This window comes from Bubalus kerabau, chromosome 19, assembly GCF_029407905.1.
Source record: "Bubalus kerabau isolate K-KA32 ecotype Philippines breed swamp buffalo chromosome 19, PCC_UOA_SB_1v2, whole genome shotgun sequence".
NCBI classification, from domain to species: domain Eukaryota; kingdom Metazoa; phylum Chordata; class Mammalia; order Artiodactyla; family Bovidae; genus Bubalus; species Bubalus kerabau.
The window spans coordinates 29,575,033-29,592,747 of record NC_073642.1 but is presented as its reverse complement, the minus strand read 5'-3'; the positions used below and the strand labels follow the sequence as shown (position 1 = coordinate 29,592,747).

Below are 17,715 nucleotides of genomic sequence, written 5' to 3'. Positions count from 1 at the left end.
CCATGGGAACGGGTGCCCAGGTTAAAGCAGCAGCCCCAAAACAGCAGATGAAGAGAAAGAAAAGGCATGTGGCACACTTCCGGCTCAGCGAAGGTCTGGACCAGCTGGGGTGTCTGGCAACTGTGAGGGCTCTGGGTGGGGATGGAGAGGCAGGGGGCAGGGGGGACAGCTCACTCCCAAGGGCCACACAGTTAGGCTCCGCTACAGAAGAGCCTCTGTGATTTCAAGGCAGGGAACGAACAGCTTGGGGTGGGGAATGGCACAGGGAGGCAGAAACCCAGGCGCAGAGAGGAGGCTGCAGGCACGACCAGGAGGCAGAGAGGAGGAGTCGCAGACGGGCACCAGGGAGGAAGGAAGGGGAACCCAGTGATGCCCTGGTTTCCGACTTGGAGGATTATGATGGGTGAGTGGAAGAACAGCCTCTTCTCCAGACCAGGGGACCTTAGGCCCTTATCTGACGAGAGGGCTCCCCAACCCTGCCCCTTGCTCCCTCCTGCCCCAACTGTCCACCTCGGGGCATCTGACAAGGATCACAGGGTGGGCCAGGTCCTTTCACAGGCAATGATGGTTCTGGTGGAATGAATACAGGAGGTCATCTCTGAGAACCATAGCACAAACAAAATGGGAAGCACCCGACCACGACACTGGACACGGTTTATTCACCCCTGTGGCAGACAGGCCCTTTCTCCCATTGAGCAGACCAACAAGGAAGACGGCGCCAGGGGCAGGAAGTCATGAGGCTCCAGGGAGGTCAGGAAGCTGAAGCCCACAGCCCCTCTCTGGCCAGGTTGTGCCCCACAGTGGCCAGGACTGTCCAGCCCTGCAGAGTGTGTCTGGTTTGGGCCCAAGCGGCCAAGGCAGAGACAATGAGCCTGTTTCTTCTTCTCCATGGTCCTACCGTCTTGACACTGAGGGCATTGATGGGCCGGTTACCATGGGAACTCAAGCTGCAGATCCGGTCCCATCCCATGAGTACAAGGCTCCCTCCCGAGAGTTGATGGCTGCTCATCCCATTCTGTGCGGTGCTGGACAGGGCCTCATGCCTGCCACCAGGTCTGCAACACTCCACAAGCAGAGACACTGGACCACACACAGACGAGGACTCGGCAGGATGACGGGACCCTATAGGGTGGTGCGGGGCCGGGGTATATAGCCGACCAGACTGGGGGGCAGCTACAGCATCACAGGGCAGCTCCTCCCCCCGCACCATGGAGCTGGGAGGGGCCCGCCAAGAGGTTCCCACAAGCAGGGATCCAGATAAGCCGTAGAGAGGAGACGGTTCTGTCCAGATGCTGAGAGGAACCTGATTGTGCTCAGTCACAATGCCTGCACCCTGCCCCCCATGAGAGGCTCTCCCAGGGGCGCCTTCCCCTTGACTCTGAGGGCCCAGCACCCAGGGAAGCACTTAACAAACACAGTCTGAATCAATATGGGCATGTCTGCCAGGCACAGGTTGCCCTGGGCCGACGGCTCTGCCCCAGAGAGACAGCTCCATCGGACCTCATCCCCGGGAGCAGCCAGACAATGGGTGTGAACTGAGGTGCCCACAAAGCACAGAGTCCAGTGGAGGCACAGACAGGCCGGCAGACAGCACTACAGAGGCCTGGGAGCTCAGGGGCATGGCTGCAGAGCAGCAGCCAGCCAGGAAGGACAAGGCACTGACCGGGAGGGCTGTAGAAGGAGAGAGCCCTTCTCGCTTGACAGAATAGCACCAAGGATGCCACGAGGAAGCAAGTGCAGAGTGAGGGGTCTGCCCAGAGCAGAAGGCAGTAGAAGGGGCAGGAGGGTCTACATGCCCTGGACGGGGAGAAGTGGGGGAACAGGAGGCCAAAGAGAGAAGCGTGGTTACAGACAGCACAGGAGGCATGGGAGCAAGACAGTGGCGGCACCCTCCAGGCCTCCAGCTCTGGGTGAACCGGGATCCACAGGGAGGGGGAGGAGGGCCCATCTAGGGGAAAGCCTCAGACTACGAAGGACTGTGTGCGGCCCCTGGGGAGGGATGGGTTTTTCCCTCCACCATGGAGATTTAGGAGTAAGCCTCAGTGTGAAGCAGAAGGAGCCAGCAAAGACCATGCAGCATGGATCACACCAGCACCGGCACTGTATGCACACTCGAGGCTGGTGGGTCCACACGGGCCCATGTGTCAGCGGCAGCACCCAGCTGAAAGGCTCCTCGCCCAATGGCTTACCCGTCTGAGATGCAGGGTGACGGCCCTCTGCCAGGCGGGTAAGCAGGCAGGACAGTCAGAAGGGAGGGCTTTGGGCCCCAGCCTGCTGGTTTGTAATGTGTAGCAAGTCACGCTTAACTGGACCGAGGTCTCCTCATGGTGAACAGGCCCAGCAGCACCTGCAGGTCAGTACCAGGCTCCATGGTGACAGCAGTCCCAGGGAACCAACGGCCAAGGCCAAGCACACACCAGGGTCTCCAGTCAGTGCCAAGGCCATGCTGCAATCCCAGCTGGAAAGGACAACTCGTGATCGTGAAGGCCTCCATGGGCAGGGTGCTGGCTGGAGAGAGGGGCGCCAGTGCCAGAGGTGCCAGAAAAGACCAGAGGAACTGCTTTCTAGAGGCCAGACCTGTGCAGGAGCCCAGAGATCCTGAGGACCCTGGAGTGTTCCCCAAAGTGTAGACAGTCCTGTGTAGTCCAAGACCAGGGAGGGGTCCAGACAACCCTCAGGCTCTTCCGCTCCACCAGGACCAACACCCTTGGCCTCTGCTGGGAGAAGTTTAAAACAACTTTCCCAATGGGCCATAGAGCTGGCTAGCCCCCTGGCCGGGTTCTCAGTCCTCGGACCCTGGCCTTGGGGGCTCTCCCAGTGCCATGCATTGCAACTCAAGCTTTTCTCACCTCCCCCAACTGTAGCCCCAGTGACTCACCATATTGCCCATCAAATAAAGCCCTGTCCACTTCAATCCATTACCATCTGAATGAAGAGGGCAGACAGGAACATGTAATACTACATGACTTTTGCAGTCCCAGTTCTGTCTATCCCCATCCCCCAACCACGCCCCCCGCCCCCGCCCCGCCCCAGCTCACACCAGAAACTTGCCCTTGCTGTTCATAGACCATCCAGGAGTATGGCTCCCAGTTGAGAGCATAAGAGCAAGATAGCCTCCAGGTGAAAACCAGTACCTAGTGACTGCTGTTCTGGGCTCCCCTTGTCCCTCCCAAGTCCCCAACACTCACTGGAACAAGTTCCGGCCCATCACTTCTAATACCTGGCTAAAGCTTCAGCTTGCTCCTGGTTGTAAGAACAAGCTGTGTGCAGCAAGACAATTTTCCTCTGTTGACAAGTGAATGACAAAGGCCCACCTGAAATTCTGGGCCAGGTACACTAAGCTCAGTAGCTATTTTAAGTAAAACTATTTAAGGAAAGTTCAAAACCATTTATGGCTCTTAGATCTTTCAGGGCCCTGGCAGCCAGCCTGCTGTTTTATGCTCAGACTCAGAACCAACAAATTAGCTCAATACTCCAGGCAAAGCAGAAATGCAAGGGCAAGCACAGAGCCTCAGTGCCACCCTTAAGATAAACATCACTTCTAAGAGCTGCCGACGCCGTGCTGCTGTATCCAGTGGGGGCCAATGGCTTGCTGCCATACTTCTCATGTGAATGAACAACCTGTCTTTTCTCTGAGTGAGCAACGTCAGAGGTGATGATGTAGGCTGGGCTGAGGCCACCTCTGCCGAGAGCTGACCTGACAGAGAAAGATGACTGGCAGAGCGGTGCATGGGCTCCAGATACAGCTCCGTCCCAAGAACCTTGTGACTGCAGCCAGGACTTCTGTTTCTCCAGGTCACCGCTTCCTACACAAGTGGACCAACCCAGCCTGGACTTTAGTCTCGGTAGGGCATTCTCACCTGAGCCCACGGGTGACCAGCCTGAGACTTTAGGCAGGGCCTTCTCACCTGGGCCCAAGAACAGTCATACATGGGTATGATGTACATTTTTCTCCCCCTCCTTTAACACTGCACGTGTATATCTGTGTGTGCATGTATGTAGGTGTATGTGGATACATGTATATGCATATGAATGTGCATGTGTATATCCATGTACATATGCATGTCTGTATGCAAGTGGGTGTATATAATATGTTCTGACACACACAAAAGTGCAAAATGCTTAAACATAATTTTGTATATAACTTACATATATTACACATATACATATATGCCTCGCCTTCCCAGGTGGCTTAGTGGTAAGGAATCTGCCTGCCACTGCAGGAGAGGCAGGTCCAATCCCTGGGTCAGGAAGATCCCTTGGAGAAGGGAATGGCAACCCAAATCCAGCATTCTTGCCTGGAGAATCCCATGGACTGAGGAGCCTGATGGGCTATAGTCCAAGGGGTCATAAGAGTCGGACATGACTCAGCAACTAAACAACAACAAATACCTATATGCTCCTAAAGTGGATTAGGAATTAGAACATTGCAGATTAAGTTTGAAATTCTACTAACTAGAATTTGATGTGGATCCTTCCAGCCCAAGCTTCTATACTTTCACTAGCTGTGTAAGCATTCCTAAGTTCTACAAAATGGCTTAGTGTTTTTTAAAAGTTTACATAAATACTATTACACTGTGCATCTGCAACGTGCCATGTTCACTCAACATTAATTCTGGGATGTGTCTATGTAGATACACACCTAGTTCCCTCTTTTCTAAGTACTGTTGAGTACCCTATGGTGTGACAACTTTTCTCCTCCATTCTTCTCCTGGTGGTATTTAGGTGGTGTCTCCCTTCATCTAGAGATGACCCCGTGGACACTCCTGTACAAGTCTCCTGGGGCAGCAGTGAGGATCTCCCAGGCTGAAGCCAGGACGCGGACATGCTGACATAACCGACCTCCTATTGCTCTCCAATCAGCTGTACCCACTGCCAATTCCTGGCTCCTCCGCAGCCCAGGCAGCCCTTGATGCTGACACCATCTCGGTCTGCCAACCCCACAGGCGTGAAGTGGGACGGCCACCTTAAGGCCCATCAGTTCCCGGGGAGGCTGGGCACTTTTTCTTACCTGGGTTTGCCTTTCATTCAATTCCCTATTCATATATACCTCCCCATTTGTCTACCTGGCACTTATCCTTTTTCTTATTCATTTACGTATGTTAGTTGCTCAGTCGTGTCCGACTCTTTGCAAACCCATGGACTGTAGCCCACCAGGCTCCTCTGTCCATGGGATCCTCCAGGCAAGAATACTGAAGTGGGTTGCTATTTCCCCCTCCATTATTCATTTATAGCCTTTTAAATAATCTACACATGAATCTGTTATACGTTATAAAATACTGTTATATGTTATAAATACTTCCTACTCTCTTATTTGGTTTTTTAATGTTGCTGCTGCTGCTAAGTCACCTCAGTCATGTCCGACTCTGTGTGATCCCATAGATGGCAGCCCACCAGGCTGCCCCGTCCCTGGGATTCTCTAGGCAAGAACACTGGAGTGGGTTGCCATTTCCTTCTCCAGTGCATAAAAGTGAAAAGTGAAAGTGAAGTCGCTCAGTCGTGTCCGACTCTTAGCGGCCCCATGGACTGCAGCCTACCAGGCTCCTCCGTCCCTGGGATTTTCCAGGCAAGAGTACTGGAGTGGGGTGCCATTGCCTTCATGACACCTTTATTATACAGAACATTTAATGGATCAATCTCTTCCCTTCTCTATTTGATCTTTTTGTGTCTTGTTTAAGAAATCCTTTCCTTTCTCAACTCTCTTACACTGTTGGTTAGAATGAAAATAGGTGTAGCCACTATGGAGCAAAGTATGGAGAGTGTTCAAAAAACTAAAAACAGAACTACCATATGACCCTGCAATTCCACTCCTGAGCATATATCTGAACAAAACTATAATTCAAAAATATACATGCAGCCCTATGTTCATGGCAGCACTATTCACAATAGCCAAGTCATGGAAGCAAACTAAATGTCCATCAACAACTGAATAGATAAAGAAAATGTGGCACATATATACAATAGAGAAGGAAACGGCACCCCACTCCAAACTTCTTACCTGAGGAATCCCATGGACAGAGGAGCTTGGCACGCTACTGTCCACAGGGTCTCAAAGAGTTGGATGTGACTTAGCAGTGAAATAGAATACAATGGAATACTGCTCAGCCACAAAAAAGAATGAAGTGGCAATCTAAAATATGACACAAATCAACTTACCTACGAAATAAAAACAGACTCACAGACACAGAGAACAGACCTGGGGTTACCAAGGGGAGGCATGGTGGGGGAAGGATGGACTGGGAGTTTGGGGTTAGCAGATGCCAATTGTTATCTATAGGATGGATAAACAAGAAGGTCCTACTATATAGCACAAGGAACTACATTCAGTATCCTGCGAATGAAGAACATAAAAAACAATATTTATGTATGTACAACTGATTCACTCTGAAATTGACCCAATATGTAATTCAACTATACTTCAGTAAAATAAGTTATAAACAGAAATCCTCTCCTTTGCTGATGTGATGAAGGTCTTCCCCAATGATACACACTCAGGCTCTCATCCTATCTGGAGTTCCCATACAGAGTGGGGGTGAGGGTCTGCTGCCCTTCCCTGTGGAGACCTGGCTCTCTCAGCACCATGTCCTGGACTGCCCAGCCCTCCCATCCACAAGAACCTCTTTGGCTCACACACAAGCTCCCACATATGCCTGGGCTGGAGTCAATGTCACCTACGGACACAACCATCACCAGGCCATGGCAGAACTGCCATGACCACTGAAACTCATGGTGGCAGACACTGCCCTCCCCATCTTCCTTCTCGGAGTCATCTATGGTATTTGTGTGATTTCATATTCAATATAAAAATCTACTTGCACTAAAACTAGCTTATACTGAATTTACACATTAGTTGAGGGGACCTGTGACAGTCACCTCTCCCATCATGAATGTAATCTCTCTCTCCATCATTCTTGCCTTCTTTTTCCCAACACTTTTTTACAATGTTTTATAATCCTCTCCACGGGAGTCTGACACTTCTCTAGGATTGATTCCTAAGTATCTAACAGCTCTTATGCTGTCCTCGCAGCTGTGGCCATCGTCAGGGGTCTCTTGTCAATCAAGCCCCCACTTCTCTCTCTCCTTAGTTCTAATAGTTGGCCTCTGGGTTCTCTTGGATTATCCATATGGTTAATTTTGTTATCTGTCAAGACTGACATTTGGCTCTTCCCAATCTTTATTCTTTTTTTGGAAATTATGTTGCATTATCTGGGATTCCCATTATAATTCGTTGAGGGGCAAAAAAGAAACATGTTTGTCCTGTTCCCAATGATGTATATTTTTAAATGGAGAGGATCCAGAGCCTCTCTCAGACTCTGAAAGGGATCCATGATTCAAGACAGGTGAATAACAACTTGAATCATTTGACCTGCACCACACAAGATAAATGGGATCAGGTCCATGGTTGTATGAAGGTAAAGTCAGGGTTTGAGTGCAGCAAAGACCAGGATGAAGAGTCAGGGCAGGCACCGGGCACAACACCAGCTGCCCACTAAGGGTCTAGGGAAGGTCACTCACAGGAAAACTGGGAGCCAGGAACGTGGAAGGAGACAAAGCATAGTACAACCATCAGAGGTGACACACTCTGCCGTGTGGACACAAAGCGCTCCCAGCCCTCACTTCACCATGGCTCACTCACCCATAAATCAAAGCTAATAATATATACATCTTATTTATGAGTCACAAATTCTCCTGGCTGAAGAAGGCAAATAAGGTTTTTAAAGAGTTCTTATTGAGTAGGTAGAGGCCGGACTGCTCCAGGCCTTTTCCACATTAGCAGTGCACTTGGGGGAGGTGGGGAGGAAAGCTGCACTGGGAATACAGGGTAACAGGCCCTCCTTGAGAAATCACACACGTGTACACAAACACACACACACTCACCTCCAAGACAGCTCTTATCCCCTGGGTGTGTGACGGCCTCCTGCATTAGTCCCAGCAGCATCCCATTCCCAGGCTGAGTGCCAGGCTGTGTGCAGCCCACCTCGGCTGCTCTGGACATTCCCCAGGAGATCCGGGGGGAAGGGTGCACAACCCAACAAAACCTCTCCCACAGGCAAAGCAAAGACAGCAGGCTTCACTGCACAAGCCCCTCAGTAGTGGGATGCAAGTTGTTTGAAGATGGGGTGTGGTCAGGGGGCTGGCGGTTCTGATGCCTGAGGGCAGGAGTGGTAAGGGGCCTCACCAGGCCTCTACTGCAATGTTCGGGAGCTCCCTGCTCAACTTCAGTTTCCCTCTGTTCACTTAATTATAAGAGCCAGGAACCCAGGCACTTTGTAATTTACTGTGCCATTAAAGAGTCACTTTTAGCTGAAGACAAACTGCCGGGCCACCTGGGCGGAGCAATGAACTGTGGCAGGAGCCGGGCCTGAGCCAACAGGGGAAGCAGGCGCCAGAAGGGCACCAAGAAGTACTTTCTTCATCTGGACTGTGAACCAGGAGATTTAGGAACCTCGGATTTAGGAACTGAAGCCAGTGCTGCCCAAAGGCAAATCTTAAATTACAGGATGTTTGCAGAGACCTGAGTGTTCAATATACAACAAAAAGACACACCAAGGACATGATGGGTTATTTCAGACACTCTCTGACTCGCGCGGTGTGAAGTACAGTTCAGACAGCAGGATCTACGTTTCCAGAAGGCCGCACAACTCACGTTAGCAGCGTTCGCACCGGACTTAGGATGCAAAGAAATGTCACTCACATCAGAGCCACACCAGAGGTGGCCCACTTCTGCCACGGATAATGATGAAACTAAATTTAACGCTGGCTGGTGGCAAGGTCTCAGTTATGAGCAGGCGCGTCCCTGTCACTCCACTTGATCCTCTAAGTGTGTAGTTTGTTGGAGGTTTGCTCAATGCAGAGAGAGGTCCCCCGGTGGGCCCCCACCCGCCATAGATCAGGATCAACCCACCGGGCTGGGTTGGCACAGGAAAAGGGAGCCTGCCTCTGAGGTCCTATGGAGCTACCCCACCCGCGGTCCTGCCCCAGGCTTGTCCCCTCTTGCTCGCTGACAGCACTCCTGCGAGCCAGGCGCGGGAGTGGTCAGGCCCCGGCAGGTGCTCTGCGGCCCGAAACACTGGACCGTCCCGTCCCAACCACCTGCGCAGCTAAGTACACAAGGTCAACGTCCCGACACGCGGGCGGATGGAAAAGAAGGAAGAGACCAGCCTAAGGTCACACGACCGGTCCGCAGAGAACTGCTATCAGACCCGCCTACCAGAGGCCCAGAGACGAAGCCAACTCCCCCCACCCCTGCCGGGGGCCTCGAGGGGATTAAAGGGTGGACCCTCGCCTCTGGCTGCGGGGTCCAGGCCGCCCGGAAAGCCTCCTCGACTCCGGCCGCCCTCCCTCCGAGAGACGCGGACGCCGAGGGAGCGCACGACCTCAGTCCCCACCTGTGCGCGTACAGGGTCCGGAGCCCCGCGCCGCCCGTCTAGTTGGAGGGCCGGCGCCGATGGGCCGGGTCGGCGGCTGGAGGACCTGAGGGGACACGGGAGGACGGCGCTCTCCACGGGCTCCCCACCCGCGCGGCTGGGCAGGTGTCCGCGTGGGGGTGCTGCCCCGTTGGCCGCCGAGGACCCCGCGCCGCGCTCCGGGAGACTCCTCACAGGGCGCCCCCTCGCGCCGCGCCCGCCGGCGGCAGCCAAAGTTTTGGGCGCGCGGGGCCACCGCACTCACCTGGCCCAAGTTGAGGTAGCCGTGCGCCGCGGCCACGCGGTCCGCCACGGCCGGGCCGCCCAGCACTTGCACCGCCCAGTGGTTGGTGTAGACGGGGCGCGGCGGCGGCGGCGCGGAGCAGGCGGCGGGCAGCGCGAGTAGCAGCAGCCAGCGCCAAGGGCGCGGCGCGAGCGGCCGGAGCCCGGGCCCGCCGGCGGCCCTCGAGTCGGGGCCCGCGTCCCCGGCGCCGGCGGGGGCGCGGGGCGGCGGCCGGGGCCCGGGCGCGGGCTGCGCGCGCGGAGGCATGGCAGTGGCAGGCTCGCGCGGCGCCGGAGCGGCGAGTGCGCCGGGGGGTGGGGTGCCGCCTTTTAAAGCCGCTCCGCGCCGGGGAAGCGCCGCCGCCGCCGCTGCGGGCGGGAGCGAGGGGAGGAGGAGGCGGCCGCCGCGCGTTCCCGCCCGCGCGGCCCGGCAGTGCCCTGGCCCGCGCTCGGTGGCCGGCACCCGGCCCTCGCGCGCCCTGGGCAAAGAGCTCCCCCCTCACCCCGTAACTTCCCGCAGACTAAGGGGGCGCTCGGGACACGCGTTCCCCCAGCGGCCGGAAGGGCCAGGGCATCTCAGGTGAGTCCCACTCCCAGCCTGGTTGCCGGCATCTCCCTCCCGTCGGGGTGCCTGGGGGCCTCCGTCATTTGCCTAACAGTGTTGGACCTCCTGCACGCAAAGCCTTACTCGTCCCCGCGTGAGAGCGCGGCTCGCCTGAGTATTGGGCGAAGAAACCACAAGGAAAGACAGGTCGGCCCCGCTGAAAACCAGGCCTGACAGTGGGACACAGCAAGGGGGCCAGAGACGTTTGGCTTTGGGAGGAACCTCGGGGACAGCCCTCCTGGGGGAGGACGGCGCTGTGGGTCCCCAACTGTCCATTTCCCAGCAGCGCGACCGTGGGCAAGCTGCCACCCCTTTATCTGTGAGTGCAGTGACAACAGTCATCTCCCCGGTGGCGCTGTTCAGAGGATGACAGGAGCGCTGGCCACGCACCAGCTTTTGTTGAGTGTTTGTATGAGCTCTGGCCTGCCTCGCAGTAGATCACTAGTTGTGCAGACTTCAACGCCACCCGACCCCCACTGCCCGACCCTGGGACCAGTCAGGGAAACAGTCAGTGGGGTCTTCCTGGCTCTGCTGCCTCCAGCAGTCTAGAGTCCAGTAGAGACACACTTGGTGCACCTGGAGATTTCCAGGAGTGTCGCACATGGGACAGGTGACTGGCCGGGGTCTCTTCTGCCATTCCTCCCAAGGGCTGTTGGTCCCAACTGGCAACACGTGGGAAGCAAGGCTTCACCCTGATTAACACTGGCAGCAAAGCAGAAACTAGGCCAGGAAGGCCTTTAAGTGGGAAGAGGACCAGTGACCTGACCGTCTGCCTCTGGATGGCTGTAGAGAGCTCAGGATGTGCGTCTGTGGCTTGGCATGTAGAAGGCAGGTGATGAAAGGCAGGAGCCGGTGGGGACAGAGCAGGACCCAAGGATGATGGCCTCCCTGGGGCCTCTCCAGCCTCCCTCTCAGGAGCCCTTTGGTTTCATAACCCACATGATTCACCCTTTATGCAGGCATGAGTCACCCCAGTGGAGGTGGGAGCATGGGAGGCCCGACAGGGACCAGCCGAACTCCTGCACACACGATCTCCTGCCAGAGGCCCCTTTTGGAACTGGAATTGATTCCCCACACCTTCTCCTCTTCTCTGCACTAAATGCAGTCTGTCCTCCCTTTTCTCCCCTGCCAAGCGGGCTCAGCTCCCTGGGCCTGCCCCACCAGGCAGGATGCAGACCCCTCCTTCCCCACCTGCAGACAGCCTCACCCTGCCCACCCATGAGGCAGGAGGCCGGAAGGCAGGTGGGATTGCCCTGTGGGAGATTATACCGCCCAATGGGGCACAGGCAAAGCCAGAACTTGCAGCCTACCTCCTCCCAATGCCACCCTGGCTGCCAACAGAGGAGGGTCACTGTCACTTACCAGCAATATACCTGTCCCCTTCTGGCCCCTGTTGTCCAGACTGTCCCCAGGCCCTGGCCTGAAACCTGTGTTGTTCTCCTTCAAGTCTGTGACCCTCAGGGTGGACCTAAAAGCTGTCAAACAGAGTGAAGTAAGTCAGAAAGAGAAAAACAAATATCATATGTTAATACATATATGTGGAATCTAGAAAATAATACTGGTGAACCTATTTCCAGAGCAGAAATAGAGACACGGGTAGAGAACCAATGTATGGAAACCAAGGGGGGATAGGAGGCAGTGGGATGAACTGGAAGATGAGAATTGACATATACAATCCTCCATGTATAAAATAGATAACTAATGAGAAGCTACTGTTTAGCACAGGGGAAAAAAAGGCACCATCTGTTTGCAGGACATTATTAAGTTAACCTTAAAAATGCATTCCAATATACATTAGGTGCAGACAAATACTGTTTGATTCCATTATGTGAAGTATTTAGAATAGTCAATTTCATAGAGGCAGAAAGTACACTGGTAGATGCCAGGGATCGGGGGTTGTGGGGGTGTGGGTGTGGGGAGGGGGATGGGGAGTTAGTGTTTAATGGGGACAGAGTTTCAGTTCAGGAAGGTGGAAAATTTGGGAGATTGATGATGGTGAGAGTTGCACAACTATGTGTATGTCCTTAGTACCACTGAGTTCATTCACCATATATATGGTTAAAACAGTATGTTTTATATTATGTGACTTTTACCACAATAAAAAAGAAAACATGAAAAAAAAAAGTGTGTGACTCTCTTCACGCTAAGGCTACACTGCACAAAATCTAAGTTATTATGAGGCAGCTCATGCCTCCCAAGAGTGCACCCCATGACAGCAGTGATTTTGACAGACAGAGATAAGGGTTTTTCCATAACAATCTAGTAGATTAAGGGATTCAGCCCACTGAGCTGAGAGTAGACTAAAATGCATCTGAATTTTTATTTGGAGGGATTGGAATTTATTAACATCTGCTCATTTGGGGCTAAACTTCCCATTTATTGTGGATGTGCCCGGACAATATCTTGGCTTCAATGTGGTAAGCAGAGCAGCTTCCCAAAATGAACATCCCAAATCATAGTGCCTCCTGTGGCTTCCTGTTGATTTCATGGTGACAGGATGGCTCAATAACAGAAGTCTAGCCCTCTGCTCTGTAATGGGACCTGGAATGCAACTTGGCTCATCCTCCTGCAGGAAGGGGGTTTCCCACTCACTCTAGCTTCAGCTCTCCAGACTGCCCTCGGGGGTCGCACAGCTCTGCAGGGAGGGGGAGGTCAACAGACCTACTGGTAGATAGGACATGGACCAGAAAGGTGACTGGAACCAGGACATTTTTCAGAAGTTGTTTTTTTTTTTTTTTAATTACTTTTTGACTGCACCATGCAGCATGTGGGTGTCTTAGTTCCCCCATCAGGGATTGAACATGCACCCCTTGCAGTGGCACTGGGATAACCAGTGGTGGACTACCAGGGAAGTCCCTTCAGAAGTTTTAGCAAATGCTAACATGACAGCCTGATATTTATGCCAGCATCTTCTCAAATCACACCAGAGACGGCAGCATTGCTGATGGATATTACTTTACACAAAGGCTGACCCCTTTACACAAGTGCAGGCTTATACAGCTGGGGCCACGAGATGCCCAGTACTGCCCAGACCACTGAACAGAAGATGACTTCACATAGCTACTGGGGTGTGCTGGAGCAGAATTTGATCCAGAAACTGCCTCCATTTAGGCAACAGGCACTTGATTGAAAAATTGCATTTCTGGACATGTGCTCCATTTGGCAGGTCAGGGTGGCCCCCAGAGTGTCTGATGTAGGGGAAGAGCAAGCCCTCAGCAGACCTTCGCCCCTGCTCTGTGCAGCTCCAGGCAGAGTTTCTCCAGTACCCTCTGCCAGAAATGGCAGTGGTGATGCTGTCTCCACGCAAGAGCCGCAAGGCCAGTCAAAGCTGAAGCAGGCCAAGTCCCTCACCCAATCTGGCACCAAGTTTGCACTGAACAAATGGTGACCACTGCTGCCGGGCACCAGGAGCCTCCGGGGGGCATGGAAATGTCCTGTCCTCCACCAGGCCTCGTTGCACATTTCCTTGCATTTTAACATCCCGGAAATCTCATAGATGGTGTTTTGTGATCACCACTGGCCTGGACCGAAATTGAAGATCTTCCCAAGTAGGTTTCTGTTTGCTCCCACCAGTGATCTGGGACACAGCTCCTGAAACCCCTTGGGGACCACATGGGTGGCGTGGCCCCAGTTGAGAACAGGCTGGCCGTTCAAAGGGTCGGGATTCCTCCCTGACTCCACAATGGCCAGGACAGAGGCCACAGGACTGTGCAGTCCCTCTCTGGTGGTGGTTTACTTCTCATCTTCTGCACCGACTGCAGCCTTTACCAGCACAGCTTCATGGAAGGGTCCCCGTGACACTCCCCAACTTGGACACATTTCCTTTCTTAGTAACATGTCAAACCCTGATCTTCTTCTACTCAAGGGCATCTCTTGGATTTGATGACTGTGGCACTAGTGCCTCTGAGGCATACTGCAGTAAAGAGAACCTGTTTAACCCTCTCACATGTTATCTGACCTTTTTTCTTGTAGCATCTATTGACATCCTACAGCAGAGGTAGAGTGCGTGGTGTTTTTAATGAAAATCTGTTGTGATTCCTTTGGCAAAGCAAGGGCTCTTCCATTACCTGGTTAGCATGAATTTTCAAATCCTATCCTTCTGTTGGGAGAACCCCTGGGTGCTTTAGGCTATGCAGCCTTCAGAGGTGTGACGCCTGATGAGACGCACAAATGCATCCTGTGGAGCTGACAGCCCCGCCACCGAGCCTGGATGGCACACCGGTCCCCAGCCTGGGGGACAGGAGATGCTGACACAGACACCGCATACAGCACCCAGTGAGAGAACCTGAGATGAGGGTGGGGTGGGAAAGAGCAGACCTCTGCCTCCCTTCATGCACCTCCATCTTCACCCCACCCACAGTCCCAGAGAAAGCTTCACCCAGGCCCAGGGAATCTACAAACCGGGGATCCCCAACCAACCTCAAGTCTTTTCAGCCCAAATCCCACCTGGAGCCATTGCCTCTAGCTGTGGTGGGTCAGAGGGCTTGCCCTTCCCATGTTCCATGCTCTCCCTTCCATTCTGTGTTGCTGCCTGTTTATCTCATCACCTCCTTAGTGTGGGCTCCAATTCCTACTTTACTCCTTTCTGAGGGGATGTCTGACCATCTGGGATGGGGGGGCCATAAACAGCTCCCGCTCCCCACCTCCTTATCTTTCTGGTTAGACTCTCCTTTTATATCTGGATCTTCCATGTCTGAAGAATCTTGTGAAAACTGCTTCTCCTACAAAAGTTATCCTGGATCTAGCAGTTGTCTATCTCAGTGCTCCTTTCATAAACTCCCACATGGAAATTTAGTGTCAAGCGAGGAATTTATGAGCAAAACAAAATACCTCAGAAGCTTGTCCCAACTAAAAATAAAAGCCTTGCAGTTTCTCCAGTTTCCCTTCTTGCCTTGGCTTCTAGGAGGCTCAGCAGATGAGCAGTGGGACCTGCATCTGGGTCCTGGGTGAAGACACCATCACTCTGATGCCAGGACGAGTTTCGGCTTCACTGCCCGAGCACTCTTTCCAAGTGAGAGTAAATTAGGAACTTGGGCCCCTTAGCAGTCTCTGCAAATGGAGCAAGGCAGTGGATGGGGTGGCAGTGGGGCTATAGGCACAAGCTGGAGAGAGGGGTTCCAAATGAGCCCTTTCTAGACAACTACTGTCTCGGGGACTGGAGTGTACACAGAGATAGTGGGGACATGCATCTCAGGGGATGCAAGCAGAGTAGCCAAGCTGGGTGGGTGGACAAATTGGCTACTGGGGCCAGAAGGCAGCAATGCAGTCCCTCTCTGCCCTCCCCCGCTTTCCAAGCCACCCATCCCCAGTTGCCCCGGTCCCCAGGGAACTCCTACTTGTGGCCCCACCCCACCCTATGAGCTCCTGGCTCTTCGCCTGATGGTCACTCTGGGCCCACAGTCGTCCACAGTTGAAGAACCAGCCGCCAGGTCTCTCTGACACTTGCTATCCACACTTCTAGGGTCATGCAAGTCCCCATACTCCTCTCCACTCCCACCCCAGCCCCACCCTCTCTCTCCCAGGCCCTCACCCTTCCCTACCCAGGCCCTCACCCTTCTCTGGGGAGACCCTCCTCTCCTACCACACCCAAGGGCTCTGCTGCCCCACCCCTGCGGCCTGAGGACCCCCGTCCCACCCTATGGTCACGCAGGGGCTTCCCTGCTCCAGCTGCCAAGTGATCTCTGTGCATGAACAAGCTGCTGCGGTCCATCGTCTCTAAGACAGAGATGACAACAGACTCTCCAGCAGCCCTCCGTTTCTCTCCCTTCTTTCAGAGCAGCTCTGTCACCACTGCCCATGTCACTAAGTCCAGGGGCCGGTTCTCAGCCCTGGTCCTCAGGCCCTTCCTGCAGCTCGTGACCACTTGGCCCTGAAGCCTCTCCCACGTGGTCTCTGGGACACCCCCCTCACCCTGCTGGTTCCCCACCGCACAGCTGCTCCTCGGTCTCCACAGCCTGGTCCTTCTTGGTATCAAGGGCCCCAGGCCCCCATTCTTGGGCTCCTTCCCTCTTCCCTGCCCATGCCCCTGGCACAGGTCTGCCATCCTCACATTGTGGGCGCCCATTACAAGCCGATGGCTCCTAACCCCGTGTGGCCCGACAGCTGAGCTGTGGACACTGAGGGTGTTTCCCCTCTGCACCCAAGGCCCCCCACACAAACAGCTCTGGTCTGCCTAGCCCCCATCCTGCCCCAGACTTCCCATCACAGTAGAGGGCAGCCCCTTCGACCCCTCCCCATTCTAGGCTCTCAGGGATCTGATCGTTTCTACCTTGGAAATGTGTTCAGAGTTTGAGTTCTTCTCACCACTCTCACTGCTACCACTCACACATGCCCCCTGGTGTAACTTGGCAGTCTCCCAAATGCCCCCCTACTCTGACCATGCCCCTTGAATCAGCCCGCAACATGGGGGACCATGTGCAACAGTCATTCAGGCCACTCCCTGGTGCAGAGTCCCCCTGGCTTCCAGGCTCACATAGAGCAAAACTGAAGTCGGAGCAGCCCAGATGTCCTGTATGACCCACCCTCCTCCACCCCCACCATGCACAGTGGACTGGTCAGATATTGGAAGCATATTGAACTGGATGGTTTGAGCTTCCTGGAGGAAGTGACTTTTAAGCTGAGCTCAAAGAAATAAACAGGAAATACCCAGATGAGTGGACATCTGTCAGGTCTAAGTAGGAAAACACAAACTGCACCAAGTGTTTACATTGGAAGAACTGGTGGCCTGGGCGAGGGAGGAGCTGAGGTGAGGAGACAGGGGCAGCCCTAGATCTGCACCAACTCCCCCATCCACCCCTGCCTGGTGTCACCGGCTCTAGGCATTGCACCTGCAGTAGGACCAGCACATGCAAAGGGCCTGATGCAGAAGAAGGTAGAGGGGCAGGAGTGCTGACAGTGAGAGGAGGGTGGTCTGAGAGGAGGCAGGGGCCGGTCTGGGGCAGCCTTATCAGCTCTGGCAAGAATCTGGACTAGATCCCTGGAGGAGAGACACTGCCCTGCTCCAGCCAGTATCTGAGCCACCCTCATCTTCAGAAAGCCACACCCCCTATCCACACCTTTAGCCCTTTACTTAACACCCTCACTGCCTCTGGCCTCTTCAACCCCACCCAGACCCTGGCCTGGAAGGTTCCCTGTGACATTCCCCTGCCTCTCTCCCCAGCCCCTCCTTCCCAGCCCCATCCTGGAAGAGCCCTCACCACTAACACAGGCTCCGGGGGTAACTCCCCATGTGATCTCCAGCTCTAGCTCATTGCCACTCAAACCCACCCCTACTACACCTGACATGCTCCTGGGAGCCCTCTCAGACCACCATGAGTCTCTGCGGCCACCAGGGTGGAGCCCAGACTCCACAAGGCACAGCCCTTGTGCCCTTTGCAGGCAGGCACTGTCTTTCTTGTTCGTCCGGCCCTGTCATGGGGAGCC

General features: G+C 54.3%; 1 protein-coding gene across 2 annotated transcripts in view; it reads right to left on the bottom strand.

The window, feature by feature from the left end:
- The window catches only part of PCSK6 (proprotein convertase subtilisin/kexin type 6), a 170,217-nt gene extending 160,152 nt beyond the window's left edge, over positions 1–10,065 (bottom strand). Inside the window, exon 1 of one of the 2 annotated variants that reach the window (XM_055555513.1) lies at positions 9,673–10,065. In XM_055555513.1, the coding sequence (XP_055411488.1) occupies positions 9,673–9,957 (285 nt within the window). In that variant the 5' untranslated portion in view covers positions 9,958–10,065. The remainder of the gene's footprint in view (positions 1–9,672) is intronic. The other variant, XM_055555514.1, reaches the window with a different exon arrangement.
- Between the last annotated feature and the right edge of the window lie 7,650 nt (positions 10,066–17,715).